Source organism: Lissotriton vulgaris, chromosome 4_1 (assembly GCF_964263255.1).
Source record: "Lissotriton vulgaris chromosome 4_1, aLisVul1.2, whole genome shotgun sequence".
NCBI lineage: Eukaryota > Metazoa > Chordata > Amphibia > Caudata > Salamandridae > Lissotriton > Lissotriton vulgaris.
In genome coordinates, this window is record NC_141691.1 from 833,068,373 (window position 1) to 833,084,802 (window position 16,430).

At 41.7% G+C, this 16,430-nt stretch overlaps 1 protein-coding gene across 2 annotated transcripts in view; it reads right to left on the bottom strand.

Annotated features, from left to right (window-relative positions):
- DCDC2 (doublecortin domain containing 2) overlaps nucleotides 1-16,430 on the bottom strand; it is a 641,411-nt gene that overhangs the window by 356,784 nt on the left and 268,197 nt on the right. For both annotated transcript variants that reach the window (XM_086965151.1, XM_086965150.1), the window contains exons 3-4: nucleotides 3,394-3,470; nucleotides 3,140-3,271 (exon numbers count right to left, since the gene is read on the bottom strand). In XM_086965151.1, coding sequence (XP_086821277.1) covers nucleotides 3,140-3,271; nucleotides 3,394-3,470 — 209 coding nt within the window. The remainder of the gene's footprint in view (nucleotides 1-3,139; nucleotides 3,272-3,393; nucleotides 3,471-16,430) is intronic.

A 16,430-nucleotide genomic window follows, 5' to 3' on the forward strand; every position in this document is an offset into this window, starting at 1 on the left:
CCCTCACACAAGTGAGAGCGTTTCAAAAAATAGAGCAAAGCTGCAGGAAACTGCGCTTCAAAGTGGAATGTAGACCCTGCACAAGACTGTATTTCTTTCCTTGTAGGAATATATTATTACAAAAGTGAACTTGTAGAGGAAGGTGCTCTCAGAAATAACTTGTTTAGGAAGCTCTTATGACAGTAGAGACCATTTGCCAGCTGTATTAATTTTAAAATGTGCTGAAACAAAGTATTTGAGATGTTATATATCAAGAAAAATACATATCTTTGTGCCACACATTGGATGAAAATGAAAGTTCTACATATGTTTACAACTAATAGTCAGAATAAGTGTGCTATAAGGCAGTATAGTGACATATACAATAGTGGGATACAACAGCAGCTCATTAATGGCATTGAAAATAATCGGTGTGACCCCCTTATATTTCTCATACGCAATGTACTGTTTCGATTTAAGCTAAATATTTTTATGAACGTTGCACTGCTTTAAGAAACAAAAGCAGAATATTTTCCTGCAAAATATTTCTAATGACTCCCTCAATCTTACTAAAATAAATTAAAAGAACACTGTATTTAAAGCAAGCTACATTTAAGGATCATACAAAGTCATCAGTGCAGGGGTGTCTGCAGAGAACAGCTGGCTCAGGCATACAGTTGAGAAGGCCCTTCGAGAAGCCCCTGAAAACCGGGGGCCCTGGGCCAGAGCCCACTCTGCCAATGCCTTAAAACCTTTCCGCTCTTAGGATTAATCTATGGATGGGATGTTTCTTTAGATATGTCTCTTGAGCCGAAGCCACCAAAAAAATCCTATGCCTCTGAATGTTAACAATCACTATTCAAGTTAGGAAGTTACTTTATTAAGCAACACATTTTATAGCTTGCTAAGTGTAACACTAGTGGCAGGATTGCACAGGCAGTGGCAGAAGCAGCACATTTGGCAGTACTTGTGGAAGTTTGATTGCTGGACTTAAAAGGTGGGTTGCTGCCCACATTTTAATGAGGTGGTAGGATTGCTAGAAATACATTTACAGACTGTTCAAACAGTGAGGAAAAGGTTTTTTGAAACATGAAATTTAATTTGTGTGCAGTTCGTGATATCAAGCAAACTAATTCCACTAATTTTGATTCCACAGACCAGCATCCCAACCTTATACATGCAATGCAAACCTACTTCACTTGCATTTTTATACTGTTTTATCCCTGTATCTTCCCTGTATCTTTATTCAGAGGGAATGATCTGGAGATGTAATCAGTGCTTTACTTGTGGAACCTGATACCCGAAGGCAGGCAATGGAAAATTCAGCCATCCCACATTGTAGCAAATGTAAGATAGTGCTCCTAAGGAAATCAAACTTAACCTTGTAAAACTGCCAGTGGGTATGGCTTCACACAGAAAAGTCATTGAACTTCAAACTATATCTGTTCAATAAATACACACACACACACACCCACACACCCACACACACACACACACACACACATAAACATGTGTGATTTTGACAGGATATTGCGGTCCTTAGAAAAAATTCTTACAATGTTTATTTCACATTAGTCTGGATTATGTGTGTTTATAATTGTTCCCAAGAATATTTGAGCTCCTGTGAGGAGATGATGTGAATAGGGCCCCGATTTCTACTGTGAAAGCGCTAGCAAGAAGATTATTTTTAGGAACTAGACATTTCAATGGTCACCTCTCTGCAAGTGGTGAATCTGGTATAACCAGAGAGCTAGTGGAAGAGCAAGTTACTCACAGCAGCAGGGCATAATAATTAAGCAAATACGAGCATATAAATTACAAACATCCTTTATCTATCTCTGGTTTTGCTCCATTAGCAATAGTCTTTCCATAAGCTATATCCATCCACTCAAATTACTTTTATATTTCACTATACTAATTCATCACTCATCCTTTATAGGTTCCGGAGTAGCGTGCTACTCCCCAAAAAAGCACTTTGATGCCTCGTCAGGGGTAGTTAGCGCTATTTAAATAAAATTACAATACAATACAATAAGTGAAACAAGGTATGCATAAGCCTGGCTTGCTTCTGAAATTCAAGAGTAAGCCAGGTGTAATTTAAGAATGAGACACTGCAAAAGCTTTGTGAATTTAGCTCTAAAAATGGATGGACTGCTACTGGTCATCCAAATCATATCTATCTCATTTGTTAGAAAATGCAAATCAAGTGGCGCCTATAACCTAGGCATTGCTAGATTTTTTATGAAGAGGCTAATACAATTGTATCTGATACTTACAGACTAACCTAGAATACCTTTGCAAGGAGCCAGAGTTTAAATACATACTTTGGAATGAAATTATTTTGGAACTCAGTGTAAGTGTGAATAAACACAGGAAGTTATAAGGGGTCTATAAAAGGACGCCAATGGGGGTCTTTCTTAGTTTCTTACAATCCTGGTTCAAGAAGAGTTCAGGAACTCCTTGCCATCATAATTGCCATTCTGTAGTTAGTCTTTTTTCTTCTGCAAACCATTGTAATCGAGTTCAGTCTGACTGATTTTAATCTATGTCATTAGTCTGTAAGCTTGAAATATATTTAATGTGAACCAAATTGTTCAAATGCAAATAGTTTAGCAATGAGCGTTCACAATGAAAAGTACATTGGCTTAAATCATTTGATTTGAATCTACATTTGGACTGTCTTCTGTTTTTGACAAGAATAGAAGATATCTCCAGATAACCTTTTTTCTTCCTGCTGGCTCATTCTACTCTTCCAGTTCAGTCCACATCTTCTTCTTTTCTCCATTTTTTGCTGTTTTTATGATACAGTTGCCTTGTTGTATCCTCCTTTTTACATCCGACAATCACCCCTTCTGGTTTCTTTACCCTTCTCTACTCTCCCAATCTGTTTCTCTTCTTCCCCAACTTCCTCTTTTTGGGGGTTTTGTACATGATTCCTTTTCACAAAACTATTTTAGCGTATCATTTTTTAATTTCTCAAAAATAGTGGTGTTAATTTATTTGTTTCAAATTTCATTTATTGGTACAAATAATTAAGTCAAAGAAGGTCTACAACTCCCATAATGCTGGTAACTTCTTAATTGAAAGCCCATGTTGATCCTTGCAATATTAACTGCAAATAAGATAACACATAGACCACTTACTTCAAAGAATATCATACCTGTGAACAGCACCAGTTCTGAGGTGTACTTTGTCAGTTACCAAAGCAAGGATATGATCCCATTGGTTTACAGATTTGCGGGGAATCAACAAACGCACTGCTGGGTTCAAAATGTCTCCATTAGCAATCACGCTGTGGAAAAGGCAAGTTGTGTCATTAAAAACTGTGTACACATAATTTAATTCACCACAGTGATGCAGTAATTACAATGTTGTTGTTCTTCATAACTGATATCAGATGCTCTATATACTCACAATATAGTGCAGGGCTCTTGAATTGGTTTCCGGAAGCGTGCTGATACGTTGATTCTACTGTGGCTCACAGGCTTCACCTGGAATAGATCAGAAAAATATAAAAATGTTCACATGCAACATTTTTTCGCAGTGTAGTATATAATAACAATAGTAACACTTTTCTTGTGACAGTGTTTTTTTGAATTCTCTACACTTCCTGGTAGAAGGCACTACTGTGTGGAAAATTCCCTAGGACCTGCCTTCTTTTTTTAAACATCCTTTGTTAAACATATACCCTCTATTCAGACATGCCCAGAACACCAACAAGGTCTCCACAGTTCGTCTACCTCTGCCCGACTCTTTACATTTGAGTAATTAGAGCTGTGTTAACCAAACCACGAAAGACATTCACACTATGCGTGTAAGAGGACGTGAATCAAAATCATTAGAAGTTAAGAACAATTTATTTCAATCCATACTACTTTTAAATGCTATTCTTCGTATGGGACTCCACCATCTTGAATATATTTTAAAGGCATGGCTGCACAGAAAAGCAAGAGATGAGGTGTATTAATAAACAGACATAATTCAGGAGGACTACATACAAAGCCAATGATGCTATTATCTGGAGTTTCTTTAAAGAGCATAAAGATAAGCCTTCTCGGAAAACATACAAATAAAGGCCCTATGACTTAGGAACCATGTGCTTGTGCCTCATCCCCAAATTTCAATTGTCGGTTGAGCAGCCTGAGGTAGTGTGCAGGCCTCCAGGTAAGGATCAACCATGCCCAAAAAGGAAGAGATGCACCTACAGTTTAATGATATCTTTATTAAATGAGACATTTGTTTAGCAATGTGAGCTGAGATTAGGATGATTTGCATACGTTGCTCCATGTCTTGTTGGTTGATGCTCCTTTCATTAATAGCATCACACTGTAGTATAGAATAACTGATGGACAGAATGCTTGAGTTTATAACAGCCACTGGTAATGTCTTGGGGACACATCTCCATCCATTATTATTTTGTAGAACCTTCCACCTAAGTTTGGTCCCAGCCATATGCAAATCAGTCTTGAACCTTCTCCAATGGGAACAGTCCAGTTCGAACAGCCAGGCCAGGTCCTTCCTGAACCAGAGCAAAAACAACCCAATACTGTTTTCACCATTATTATGGTTTATAGGTTGGGGATAGGTTGCCTCCAGTGGCACAATGTGTCCCACAAGACTGTGCTTCAAAATAAAACAGTTTAATTGGTCATGCCAGCCAGTGTCCCGTCATACTGCACGATTTTATTGACAGATACCTATACAGTTTGAACCAGTTTCTCTAAAATGGCAGAATAAAATTACACCAAATCACAAAAAAAAGTTAAGATCTAGCTTTCTGCAAAATGTGTTGCAATTCTGTTTAGCCATCTGTCCTGTATCAGTCCTGTATCATTGCCTACGTTTTCCTATTAAAAAGAATTGGGGGAAAAGTGATTTGGTTCCCCCCTTTTCTCAACCTCCATTTGACAGATCACCCCGAAACTTTGCAGGAAGGAGCTGGGGTAGATTAACCTTGTTTTGGAAAGTTTTGTGAAAAGTTGTCAAATGGCTCCAAAGTTATTAGCAAAACAGAAAGCGCCCTTATACGAAGTGCATGTATATGCATGTATATATTTTGTGTGCATACATATATGGGTGTGTGTGTGTGTGTTTGTGTGCGTGGGTATGTGTGTTTGTGTTTCTACACTACAAAGAGGTCTAATTTGCCATGTGGTTCATATATCCATGATGACTTCAAATATAGATATGAAGACAGAATGGATGTATTTGGTAGATTATATCCCCTTTAACAGTAATCTACAACAATTTAGAGACTTGTCACTATCGATCTCATGTATTCAATTTGAAATTACTGATGTCATTTGATATGTCATCAGTGATGTCACTAACCATGTCATCAGAGAAAGCAAGCGCTATATAAATGCAAACTTTATTCTCTCCTCTAGCCCCCTACTATCCTTCTCAATCCAAATAACTGACTAACATATTCACCACTCAAATTACTTTCATATTTTACTATACTAATTCACCACTAATCCTTTATGGTTTCTGGAGTTGTGTGCTACTCGCCGAGAAAGAGCTTTGACACCTCGTCAGAGGTAGTAAGCAATATATAAATGCAATTACAATACAATACAATACAATATGAGAGGTCATATGCAGTGCATTGCAGGGGCGTAAGTTATAGTTAGCTCAGGTAACTATAACTGCTAAATTGCTATGGTTTTGTACAAGTTAAATATGAGCCTCACTATAATGTCCCTGTAACCTTTGTTTTTTTCAGTCCATTTCTAAAGTTTTTTTAATTCTATTTCCTAAATATAATGTCCCTGTAATCTTTGTTTTTTTAGTGAATTTCTAAGGTTTTTTAATGTTAATTCCTAACTATATTGTCCCTGTAACCTTTGTTTGATTTGTGAATTTCTAAGGTTTAAAAAAAAATGTATTACCTGTTAACTTGGAGAGTGTGTGTCAGGGAGTTGATGTGTGAGTGCCTGCATGGGTCTGTGACTGGGTGTGTGACTGATTTTGTGGGTGTGAGTGGCTGTATGGGTCTGTGAGTGGGTTTGTGAGTTGCTTTATGAGTCCGTGAGTAAGTGTCTGAGTGGGTCTGTGAGTTGGTGAAAAAGGGTCTAAGTGGGTTTGTGAGTGCCTCCATGAGTGTGTGAGTCAGCCTGTGAGTGCTTGTGTGACCGAGTCTGTGAGTGGGTATGATTAGTCTCTGAATGGGTCTGGAGTGGGTGTGAGTCTCTGAGTGGTCTGTTAGTGTGTGTGTGTGTATGTTTCTGAGTGGATCTATGAGTAGCTGTGTGAGTCTCTGAGTAGGTCTGTGAGTGGGAGTTAGAGAGTATGAGTCGTTCTGTAAGTGGGTACATGAGTGTCTGACTGGATCTGTGAGTGGGTGCACATGTCTGAGTCACTCTGTGAGTGGGTAAATGAGTGTCTGAGTGGGTCTATGAGTTTATGTGAAAGTGTCTGAGTAGGGCTGTGAGCAGTGTGAGAGTGGGTGCCTAAGTGTCTGAGTGGGTCTGTGAGTGGGTGTATCAGGTTCTGAGTGGGTCTGTCAGTGGGCGTGTTGAGTGCCAGAGTCTGTGAAAGGGTGTCTAAGTGTCTGTGTCAGTAGCTGTGTGAGTGACTGAGCCACAATGGAACTGCACCTGCCTCTTTACCCAACGAGAGTCCACCGTTTTGCACAAAATATCTACTCAAGTGGGGTACTTTCTTCTGGTTAACTAGTAACTGCTACCACATTGGGTAAATGTGCAGTGCGTTTTCTACACTACATCTGTCTAAAGGACCACAAGGAAATGTCTCTGGTGACCTTGTGTGCATTTTGGTAATGTGATTTTTCCTTCTGCAACTTTATCCAGAAATCTGTGGTAACATGAATCCTCCTATAGAGAGAACAACAAGAAAACAAAGAGGTAAATCTCCACCAAACAAGGGTACTTCCTCTTAGCTATATGAAGTAAGTGTTTCCTTGTTTGGTGGAGATGTCCTCATATTCCTCAGCAGGAAGAACGTGTCATAAATCCATAGGAAACACACTGGGGGGGTCTTTTGGTAAGCTGTTGATCATCCTGGCAAAAAAAGGAAGACCTTTGCATACTACTAAAGTGGGCGGGGGAGGCCCAGCTAATTACTAGAAGGGGAGGGGAGTCGAGCAGCACCCTAGCCTCGGGGACACCATCCCTGGGGCCCAGCCAATCTTTAATGTGGGAGGGTGGTCACCTGGTCCCCTTTCCCGGGCCAGTTTTGGCCCCAGGGACCCCATCCCGGGGCCCTTCCATGTCTCTCTGGGTGCCCTGGTTCCAACCAGTCTGCATGTTGTGGAGCGCAGGAGGAGCCTCAAGGCCTCCACGGTTCCAGCCAGCTCCTAGCCTTCTGCAGGAGCTGGAATTGCTCTCGCACACAGGAAGCTGTTGGAAATGCAGCTCCCTGTGTGAAAGAGCAATACTTTCATCTCTTTCCCTGCCCACATGTCCGTGCGAAGGGAAAGAGATGAAAACACTGCTTCCAAGCAAGCGGGAGCGGTTTGACAAATCCAGCTTGTGGAAGCAGAGTGAATGCTTGACATTTACATCTGAGCACTACACACTGAAAACATCGGTAGCAGGAAAGATCAACAATGTAAAAAGACTCTTCTATGTGAAATATATGAACGTATTGAAAAAATACATTTATAGAATACCAGTTGTGTGGTTCTGTAATTCTCAAACCTGACTGAATTTTAGTCTTGCCCTCACGTAGGCCAGTGAAGTAGGCCCAACGAACAAGTGGCCTTGCCTTCTGAGTTCGTGCATATATTAATTTGGGTTTTTCTGACTCTGAATGAACTGCAGAGAGAGTAACCCTTTTCACCTGAAACTGACCTTTTGCAAAACCAGTTTCACTAGCTGATCGTTGTCTGAGTTTTTCAATCACTGTTCAGGACCTCGTTAACCTTTAGTTTCCTTGCACATATCTTATCCTAAACAATATCTAAATTGTTTCTTTCCTTAAGACTTTCTTTTCTAAAACATGGGCTTTTGCCATGCGTCGTGACTGCCATCTGGTGTTGCCTTTTATGTAGGCCTCAGAAGTTAGTCTGTGAGCAAAGCAGTCTGACCTATTGTGGATCATATATATATTTATATATATATATATATATATATATATATATATATATATATATATATATATATATACACATTAACTAAGGATTTCTTCGTGCGTTGCAGTTAATTTCAGAAGCTGGCCTTTCACCTGGAATAGACCCTGCCAAGCCAATTTCCCTGCAAGATCGTTATTTACTTTCCAAATCACCATTCAAGACATTTGTTAACTTTTAAGTTTCTTTGCGTTTCTGTTATCTTGCACATTATCTGAAACTACTTTTCTTTACTGTTTCTTCATTTCATGGGTTGCGCTTCCAATTAAGGGTTTGTTTGGGCCTTCCAGATTATTATTTAGATATGCCTAAATATTAACTTGTGGGTTGGGACACTGTAAAATGAGCTTTACTGTATGATGCTGTGTGATGTCATGTATTTTCTATTGGTTGAATTTTGGTGCAGGCGCGTGCATTTTAAATGTACCTTTTTGTATATAAATAGGGATGTCTCGCCTTAGTAAAATTGAGCAGTTTCTTGAGTTGTACACCGTGTTGTATTGCTGGGATTTCTGCTACTAGCTGCAGCTAATAAATTTGATCTCTGACGCCACCTAGAAGTATTCCGTGTCTCTGTATACCAAGGCAAGGGAACCCAGAGGACTTTGGGCGTGTCCCTGGCGCCGCTGGGTATTTGAAAACCCGGTTCTTCAGTTGGCGCCCAACGTGGGGCGACTTCAGTGGTACCGGTCCAAGCCCAAAGATTGCGAGGAGCCACGTGAGGAAATTCTGGAGGAGTGCCCCCACTTCATCGACCCCTGCATGTCGACGTGGACCAAGGGTCATTTCTGTGAGGTTTCCCGCTTTCCAATGGCTACGAAGGACTGCTGCCCTGACTGTCGCCTTGTCTTGGACCCTCCAATTGATGTTTGTAAAGCGAGACGATAGACGGTCTTCTGGTGGCGTGACAGATATTTGGTTAAGTATAAGTGGGTCGCTCCCACAACTTTGTCTGGTTCCTTGGTTTTGATTTGGTTGCTGAAGTACCCAAAGCCGAAGGGCTTGTATATTTACGAGTGTATCATTTTTTTAAATTCCCTTTGAAGTTTGAAACCAGCCTAGTGAGCAGGATGCCTGGTCTTGGTAAATTTTGTAATTGGTTTGTTTGTGGTAGTAACAGGGATTCCCGATTGGAGGATTCATGTCCGATACCTCCGGTTGGAACTCCGACTCATGATTTTTACTCAAAACACGGAGTTGGCCCTATTACTTATAATGAAGTATGGGTCCGCTACACTAAAAAGGATGGTGTTTTACGATGTCCCCCACATGGTAGTTTTGAAACAGAGATTTTAGACAATCTAGAAGTTAAGCTATTTAGGAAGAAAGCCCGGCCGGCAATGTTTGACTCTTTCCGCCTTTGGCGTAAGGAAGCCAAACTGAGAGAAATTAAGCAAGCAAAGAGAGATAGGAAAGATAAAAATATGTCAGTACTACAAGCTGCTAGACAGTTTAAGGAAGATGGAGAAGAGCGTGCGAGTGAAGTCTTAGATAGACAGTGTTGCATGGCCATAGATAAATGTTATCCGGCCTTGCCGTCTTCTCCTCCGAAAGTGATGGAAGACCCTGAAAAAGATCCTTTGATCTCTCATTTACTGAGATTGCCTCCTCCCTATGTGCAGGGTGCTACTGCGCCTCTATTACCCCCGGTTGTTCCACCCTTTGTTGTTCAACCTCCTGCTGTTGTTCAGCCACCTGGTGCTCCACAGATGGTTTTGCCTTCTCCTGCGCAACCCATTCTAGGGTCGCCAGCCTTGCTATCAGCTTTGCCTCAAACTCCTTTGCCTTCCGCTTCTGCATCTTCGATTTCTACTGTTGTTGTCCCTACACCTTCCTTGCCTCAGAATGCTTATTCTCCTGTTCTTATGTCTGCTTCTTCTCCTTCTGTTCGAAAACAAATGACAGAAACTGTTTCTAATTTGTTGTCACCATTGTTTGGGTCACTGAATATGACCCCTGTTTCGGAACATAAACAGAGTCGTAGTCAGCTTTCTAGTTCTGAAGAACGGACAGTGTTGGATTTGTTGGTTCGTAGGTGGATTTTAAATGCTCCGAGGTATGATTTGCCAGCAGTTATGGATGTTTTCTTTCAGTGGGAACCGCCTAAGCAAAGGTATGTTTTTGATGTAATGTGTACTTTTCTGCGTCAGGAATGGGAAGATAATGAGTTGGGTCAGATTCCGCAGGATGTGCTTGATGTTCAGTCAGATTTTGCCAAAGGGATGATAGTGGAATCTGATGTTACAGATGCTGTAGAGATGATACTTTCTTTCAGATCTAGACTTTCGCCTCAGACATTGTATGAACCTGATTCCTCTGTTAGGAGGAAAGTGAAACAGTACCCTATGAGAGAAGTTCCTCCGGTATGGAAAGAAGCAGTCCAGGCTAATGTAAATCAGGGTATTCAGGCCGCTCCGGCTCATTTTCAGCGAGTATGGGTACATGTCCCTTGGAAGAGAGCAGAGGTCTTGGCTCTTAAGCAGACCTTATCTGACCCTCGTAAGAATCCTGCTGGTTATTACAAGGAGTTGTCCCAGACAGTTGAAGCGTGTATTATGAATTTAGCTGACATCGATATGTTGATGGGTAATGTAGTCCCTCAACCCTTGTGGGCGAAGATTCGTCATTAGAATCATGCTGCTGAACTAGGTGATACCTGGGCGAATATTGTTGCTGCAGATGGTGCAGGAGGGAGGTGCTAAACCTGAACCTCTAGTTTCAGAATTACCAGGTAGAATTATTAATCTGATGAAAACGATGATGCCCGCTTTACGAGTGAATTGGGATAAGTTAGCATCATGTAAGCAGAAGAAAGACGAGAGTGTATCTGATTTCTTCACTAGGTTCACTAGGTTTGAAGAGACGTTTATTGATCATAGTGGCCAGGATATGAGTAAGGAGGGTGGTCAAAGGTTGTTTGTGGATAAATTTGTCTTTAATTTGCTTCCCGAACTTTCTAATAAGTTAAAGGACTCTGAGAGTTCATGGGCTCTCTCTTCGTCGGCCCAGATATTGGCTACTGCACAATATTACGAGAATAGGGATAAAGATGAAAAGGATAAAGTGGAGAAGAAAACTAAGAAGTTAAAGACGAAAGTTCTTTTGCAGCAAGCTTATCCGCCTCGTCAGAATCAGCCTCAGTTTCAGCAACCTCCACAATTTCAGAGATTGTTACAGAAGCCAGAGCCTTATGTTCAGCGATTCTTTCCTGGCCCTAATCAGTGTGCTTATTGCAGAGAGGAACGTCATCACAAGAATAGTTGCCCGGCACAGCGTGCGAATGGTGTATCTGGTAGGAGAGGTTGTGGTAGTTTTCAGCAAGCTCCTAGGGGTAGGGGACGTGGTGTGTTTCCCCAGAATGATCGTTCCTCTTCCCTACAGAATTCTGCGAATTATTTTGACAGACAGAATGTTCCGAGTGGTCAGTCTGCCCAGTATTATGTTGAGGATTACTATGTCGAAGGTGAGAGTTCTGGTTATAATGATAACTAGGACAGCCAAGGACAAAGTGAGGGAGTAGTGTCAGTTCCAGTAGACCAGAGTGGACCTTATGTTGAAGTGATTAAATCAGGTGTGGTAGAACCTTTTCTTTTGGATACTGGTGCGATGAAGAGTTCTATTATGCACTCTAAACTTCCTGGCGCACCTTTGTCTGGCTTGACCAATGTTTCAGTAGGATTTTCAGGCGCCTCAGTTCGTAATCCGGTTTCTAGTCCTTTGTCCCTTTCGATTGGCCCTTGTGAATTGGAAGCTCCACTTATTGTAACGACTGGTTGTGGTGAGAATCTGTTGGGTTTGGACTTGCTGAAAAGATTATATGCGACATTGCATTGTTCTCCTTCAGGAGTACAACTTACCCTCGGTAAGAAAGTGATTTCCCCAATGTATTTGTCTAAGGATTGTTTGCCACTGGAATTGCGTTCGCTTCCTGATACACTTTGGGCTACAGGTCCAAATGATGTTGGCCTTTTGCAGATTCCACCTTATGTTGTCACCCTTAAGTCAAATGCTAGGCTACCTCGTATTCCCCAATACAAGATCTCGAGTGATGGTGAGAGAGCTCTTTTAGCGATTGTTTATGATCTGGTTGAGAAGGGTGTAGTTGAGGAAACGAGAGGTAATGTTTGTAACAGTCCTGTTTTGCCTGTCCTTAAACGTACTGATGCTTCTCAGCCACCTGTGTACCGGTTTGTGATCGACCTCCGAGAGGTAAATAAGATAGTCTTGCCACAGTTTCCTGTGGTACCTGATATCACTGCTTTGTTGACTTTGATTCCTGCTTCGGCAGCTTGGTTTTCTGTCATCGATTTGAAGAATGCTTTCTTCAGTATTCCTATTGCTGAGGAGAGTAGGGATATTTTTGGCTTCTCATTCGGAGGCCGAAGCTTCCGGTTTAAGAGAGCTCCCCAAGGTTATTGTGAAAGTCCCTCCATCTATAGTCAGGCGTTGAAAACTCAGCTTGAGGGTTTTGTGTTACCTGTTGGTGCTACTCTTATTCAGTACGTTGATGATTTGTTGATTACTGCTGATGATGAAAAGATTTGTAAAGAGGCTACTCTTTCTTAGTTGCGGTATTTGTCTGACCTTCATCATAAAGTGTCACCTTCAAAGTTGCAATATTGTCGCCAAGAAGTGACCTACTTAGGTCATCTCTTGTCGAAGGAGGGAAGGAGATTGACCCCAGCACGAATTCAAGCAATTGCGCAAATGAATGTACCATCCACACAGAGAGAAGTGCGTGCCTTTTTAGGTATTACATCGTATTGTAGACAGTGGATCCCCAATTTTTCACTGTTGGCGAAACCTCTGTTAGCATTGACTCTGAAAGATACTCCGCATCCTCTTCCTTGGTCTGACGAATGTCAGAAAAGTTTTTCTGAACTACGCGATGCATTGTGTCCGGCTCCTGTGTTGGGTACTCCAGACTATAGTAAGCCTTTCACGTTGTACGTGCACGAGAGAGAAGGTTGTGCGTTGTCAGTGTTGACACAACCATTTGGGGACAAGCAGCGTCCATGTGCGTATTTCTCCTCTACGGTAGACCCAGTTGCTAAGGCGTTGCCGAGTTGTCTGAGAGCTACAGCTGCAGCGGCTGTTTCTATCCGACAGTCTGCTGGTTTGGTATTGGACAATACGTTGATTGTGATGGCCCCACATGCAGTGGATACCTTATTAAACAGGACTAAGACACAGCACCTTACTAGTGCACGTCTGTCAGGTTACGAGTTGACATTGTTGGCTAGTCATGTGCACATTAAAAGATGTAATGTGCTGAATCCAGCTACGTTGTTACCGATCTCTACAGAGACGGATCCTCAGGAACAGCATGATTGTTTTCTTCGTACAGAGGAAGAAACGAAAGCTAGAGTTGACCTCAGGGATACTTCCCTTATGGATGTTGATGGTACCCTATGGGTAGATGGTTCGTGTTTTAAGCTTCCGAATGGTGAAACGACTGCAGCATATGCTATTACAACTTTACATACAGTTGTTGAGACAGCACGCATACCACAGAATTCTGCACAGGCAGCAGAATTGATTGCACTGACTAGAGTGTGTGTGTTGTCAGAAGGAAAGCGAGTGAATGTTTACACTGATAGCCAGTATGCGTTTGGAGTTGCCCATAGTTTTGGGCATTTGTGGAGAGAGCGTGGGTTCCTTACTTCACACGGAACCAAAATACAGCATGGGCAGTTGGTGAATTAACTTTTGGAATCTCTCACTCTCTCAAAGCAGATTGCAATTGTGGAGTGTAGTGCGCATAAGAAAGTTGTGGACGATGTTGGTCGAGGGAATGCGTTTGCGGATGAAGTTGTGAAGGAAACGGCGAAAGACATGGCGAAAGACATGATGAGCCGTATGTATGTTGCAGGCCCAGCTAATTGGGTTATGGCTGGTGGAATGTGTGAAGACACAATAGAAAGTGTGAAAATGATTCAGGCTGAAGCGACTGAGAAAGAAGTGAGTGTTTTGAGAGAAACTACGGGTATGTTGGATTCGACAGGTTGTTGGGTTGAGTTGTCAGAACACCAGCGATGGCTGTTGCCAGATGCGTATGTGCTCCCAGTAGTTACAATGGCTCATGGAATGGCTCACATAAGTTCGAAGGGAATATGCAAGTTGTTGGCTCCAGTTTGGCAGAATGCTGGAATTCCGAAATGTGCAGAGAACGTGGTGAAACATTGTATGATTTGTCTGAAGTATAATCCTGGTAAGGGAACTCCAACTCCAGCTGGTCATTTTGCTCCTCCGACGTATCCGTTTGAGGTGATACAGCTAGATTATATTCATATGGAGAGATGCAACAATTTGAAGTATGTCCTTGTGGTTGTTTGTGCCTTTTCCAGGTGGATAGAGGCCTACCCCCTAAAGGATAATACTGCCTTGTCTACAGCCAAGGTTTTGCTGAGAGAGTACTTGCCTAGGTATGGTTTGCCGAGAATTGTATGGTCGGACAATGGGAGTGAATTTGTGGGTCAAATCATGAAGAAAGTATGTGCTGGATTGGGAATAAATCAGAAGTTCCATGCAGCGAATCACCCCCAGTCTGCTGGACTTGTTGAATGTTACAATGGTACCTTGAAGCTGAAATTAGCTAAGGTACAAGCGAGCACTGGTCTTACATCGCCGGATGCCTTGCCGTTGGCTCTTTTGTCAACAAGGACGACTGTGCATTCTCGAGTGGGACTTGGTCCATATGAAATTGTGTTTGGTCGTCCGGCCAATGTTTGGGGTGTGCCTCGTCCTAAAGAATACAGCAGTATTGAGTACCCTATGTTGGTGGATTACTTACATGACTTGACTGCTAAATTACGTGTTCACCAACAGGTCTATGACAGTCTACCGACAGCAACTGCGTATCCAGGACACACAATTCAACCCGGCGATTATATTCTCACGAAGAATTTTCAACGAACAAAGAATTTGGAGCCGAGGTGGACTGGACCGCGTTAGTGACTCGAACTGCTGTTAGAGTAGCTGGCAAGAAAAACTGGGTGCATGCCACCCATTGCAAAAAAGTTCCATTGCCCTTACCATATGACAAGTGGGTGAGGGGAGGTATAGCCGATTCTGAATGTGAAAAAATTCCTAGATTTGTTCCATTTAGTGATGCTCATTTGACATGAACACGGTCAGAACGCGAGGATGACAATGTGCTGCAAGAAGCTGTTCCTCCACGTTTGAGATTGGGCACTACCAAACCTGAACTTTTGTTTACAGACCAAACTGTGCCGTCTAAATCACGTTACAACCTCCGATCTCGGAGTAAATAAAGAGACTTTGAACATTATTTTTTTCCACACTGAGATCAAAAAGAGACAATTTCTTCGAGTATTTTGCATTTGACTTTTTTTTTTTTTTCTCTTGCTTTTTCTGAAATTGTATTATGGTTTTCTGTTAAATTTTTGATTGGTTACCATTTGCCAGTTGCAGGGTCACGTAGGAGTACCAACGGTTCAGTTTGTGACCTGAGTAGTGGCAATAGGTCTGCAGGACTTGCGGTGTCCCTACGACCTGCTAATAATCACAGCTGAAGTACTCTGTCAAGATTGCGTGAGCAACATTAGAAAATGAAGATTGTATTGAGGAATGACGATAAAAGGTAAGAGATGGAAAACCGATATTATAGAATGTTGTTCTCCAAGTGTGGTATAGCTTTATCTATTTTAATACTTTTATGTATTCTATTAGCTACTATATTCTGGTTTGTTCCTTCTACACAATTGACGTCTGCACCAACTTCTCAACCTATGCTTTCTTTTTGAGTTTCATACGTTACCTGAACATGAACAGACACGAAGATCAGAATTTGTGAACAATTCGTTTATACAGATGTTGCATCAGCATCAGCTAGTCATAAATACCACGAATTGTTGGGTGTGTGGTCTTATGCCACATACTACTGATAAGGGAATGCCATATTTGGTTTTGCCTTTTTCGCCTAATGGGTCAGTTTGGGCACTCCAATCAATGTTTATCTATGCGAATGAAGCCTCTCCTGTACGTTCCGTCAAAGACAATGCAAGTAATAATGCCTTGATACGGGGTATAGTTGATATGATTAGAGATATCGATGCATATAACGCTATCCCTAGAGATGAGGTACGAGCATATGTCGGTTGGAATAAGATGACATATAGTGTTAGCTTGACGGAGAAAGAAAGGCAGCGAAGGTCTCCTCCTATTTGGATTGTACCCCACCGAGGTACCAAGCCATCTCTAGACTACATAAGATCTCTGAGTCTATTCATGTGGACGAAGGAGACTGGTCGTTGATGGGATGGTTAAGGGAGTCGTTGTCCAAATGGGGATGGAAGATTCTGATGTTCCTTGGTATGGCTTTAGCTATCCTTTTCTC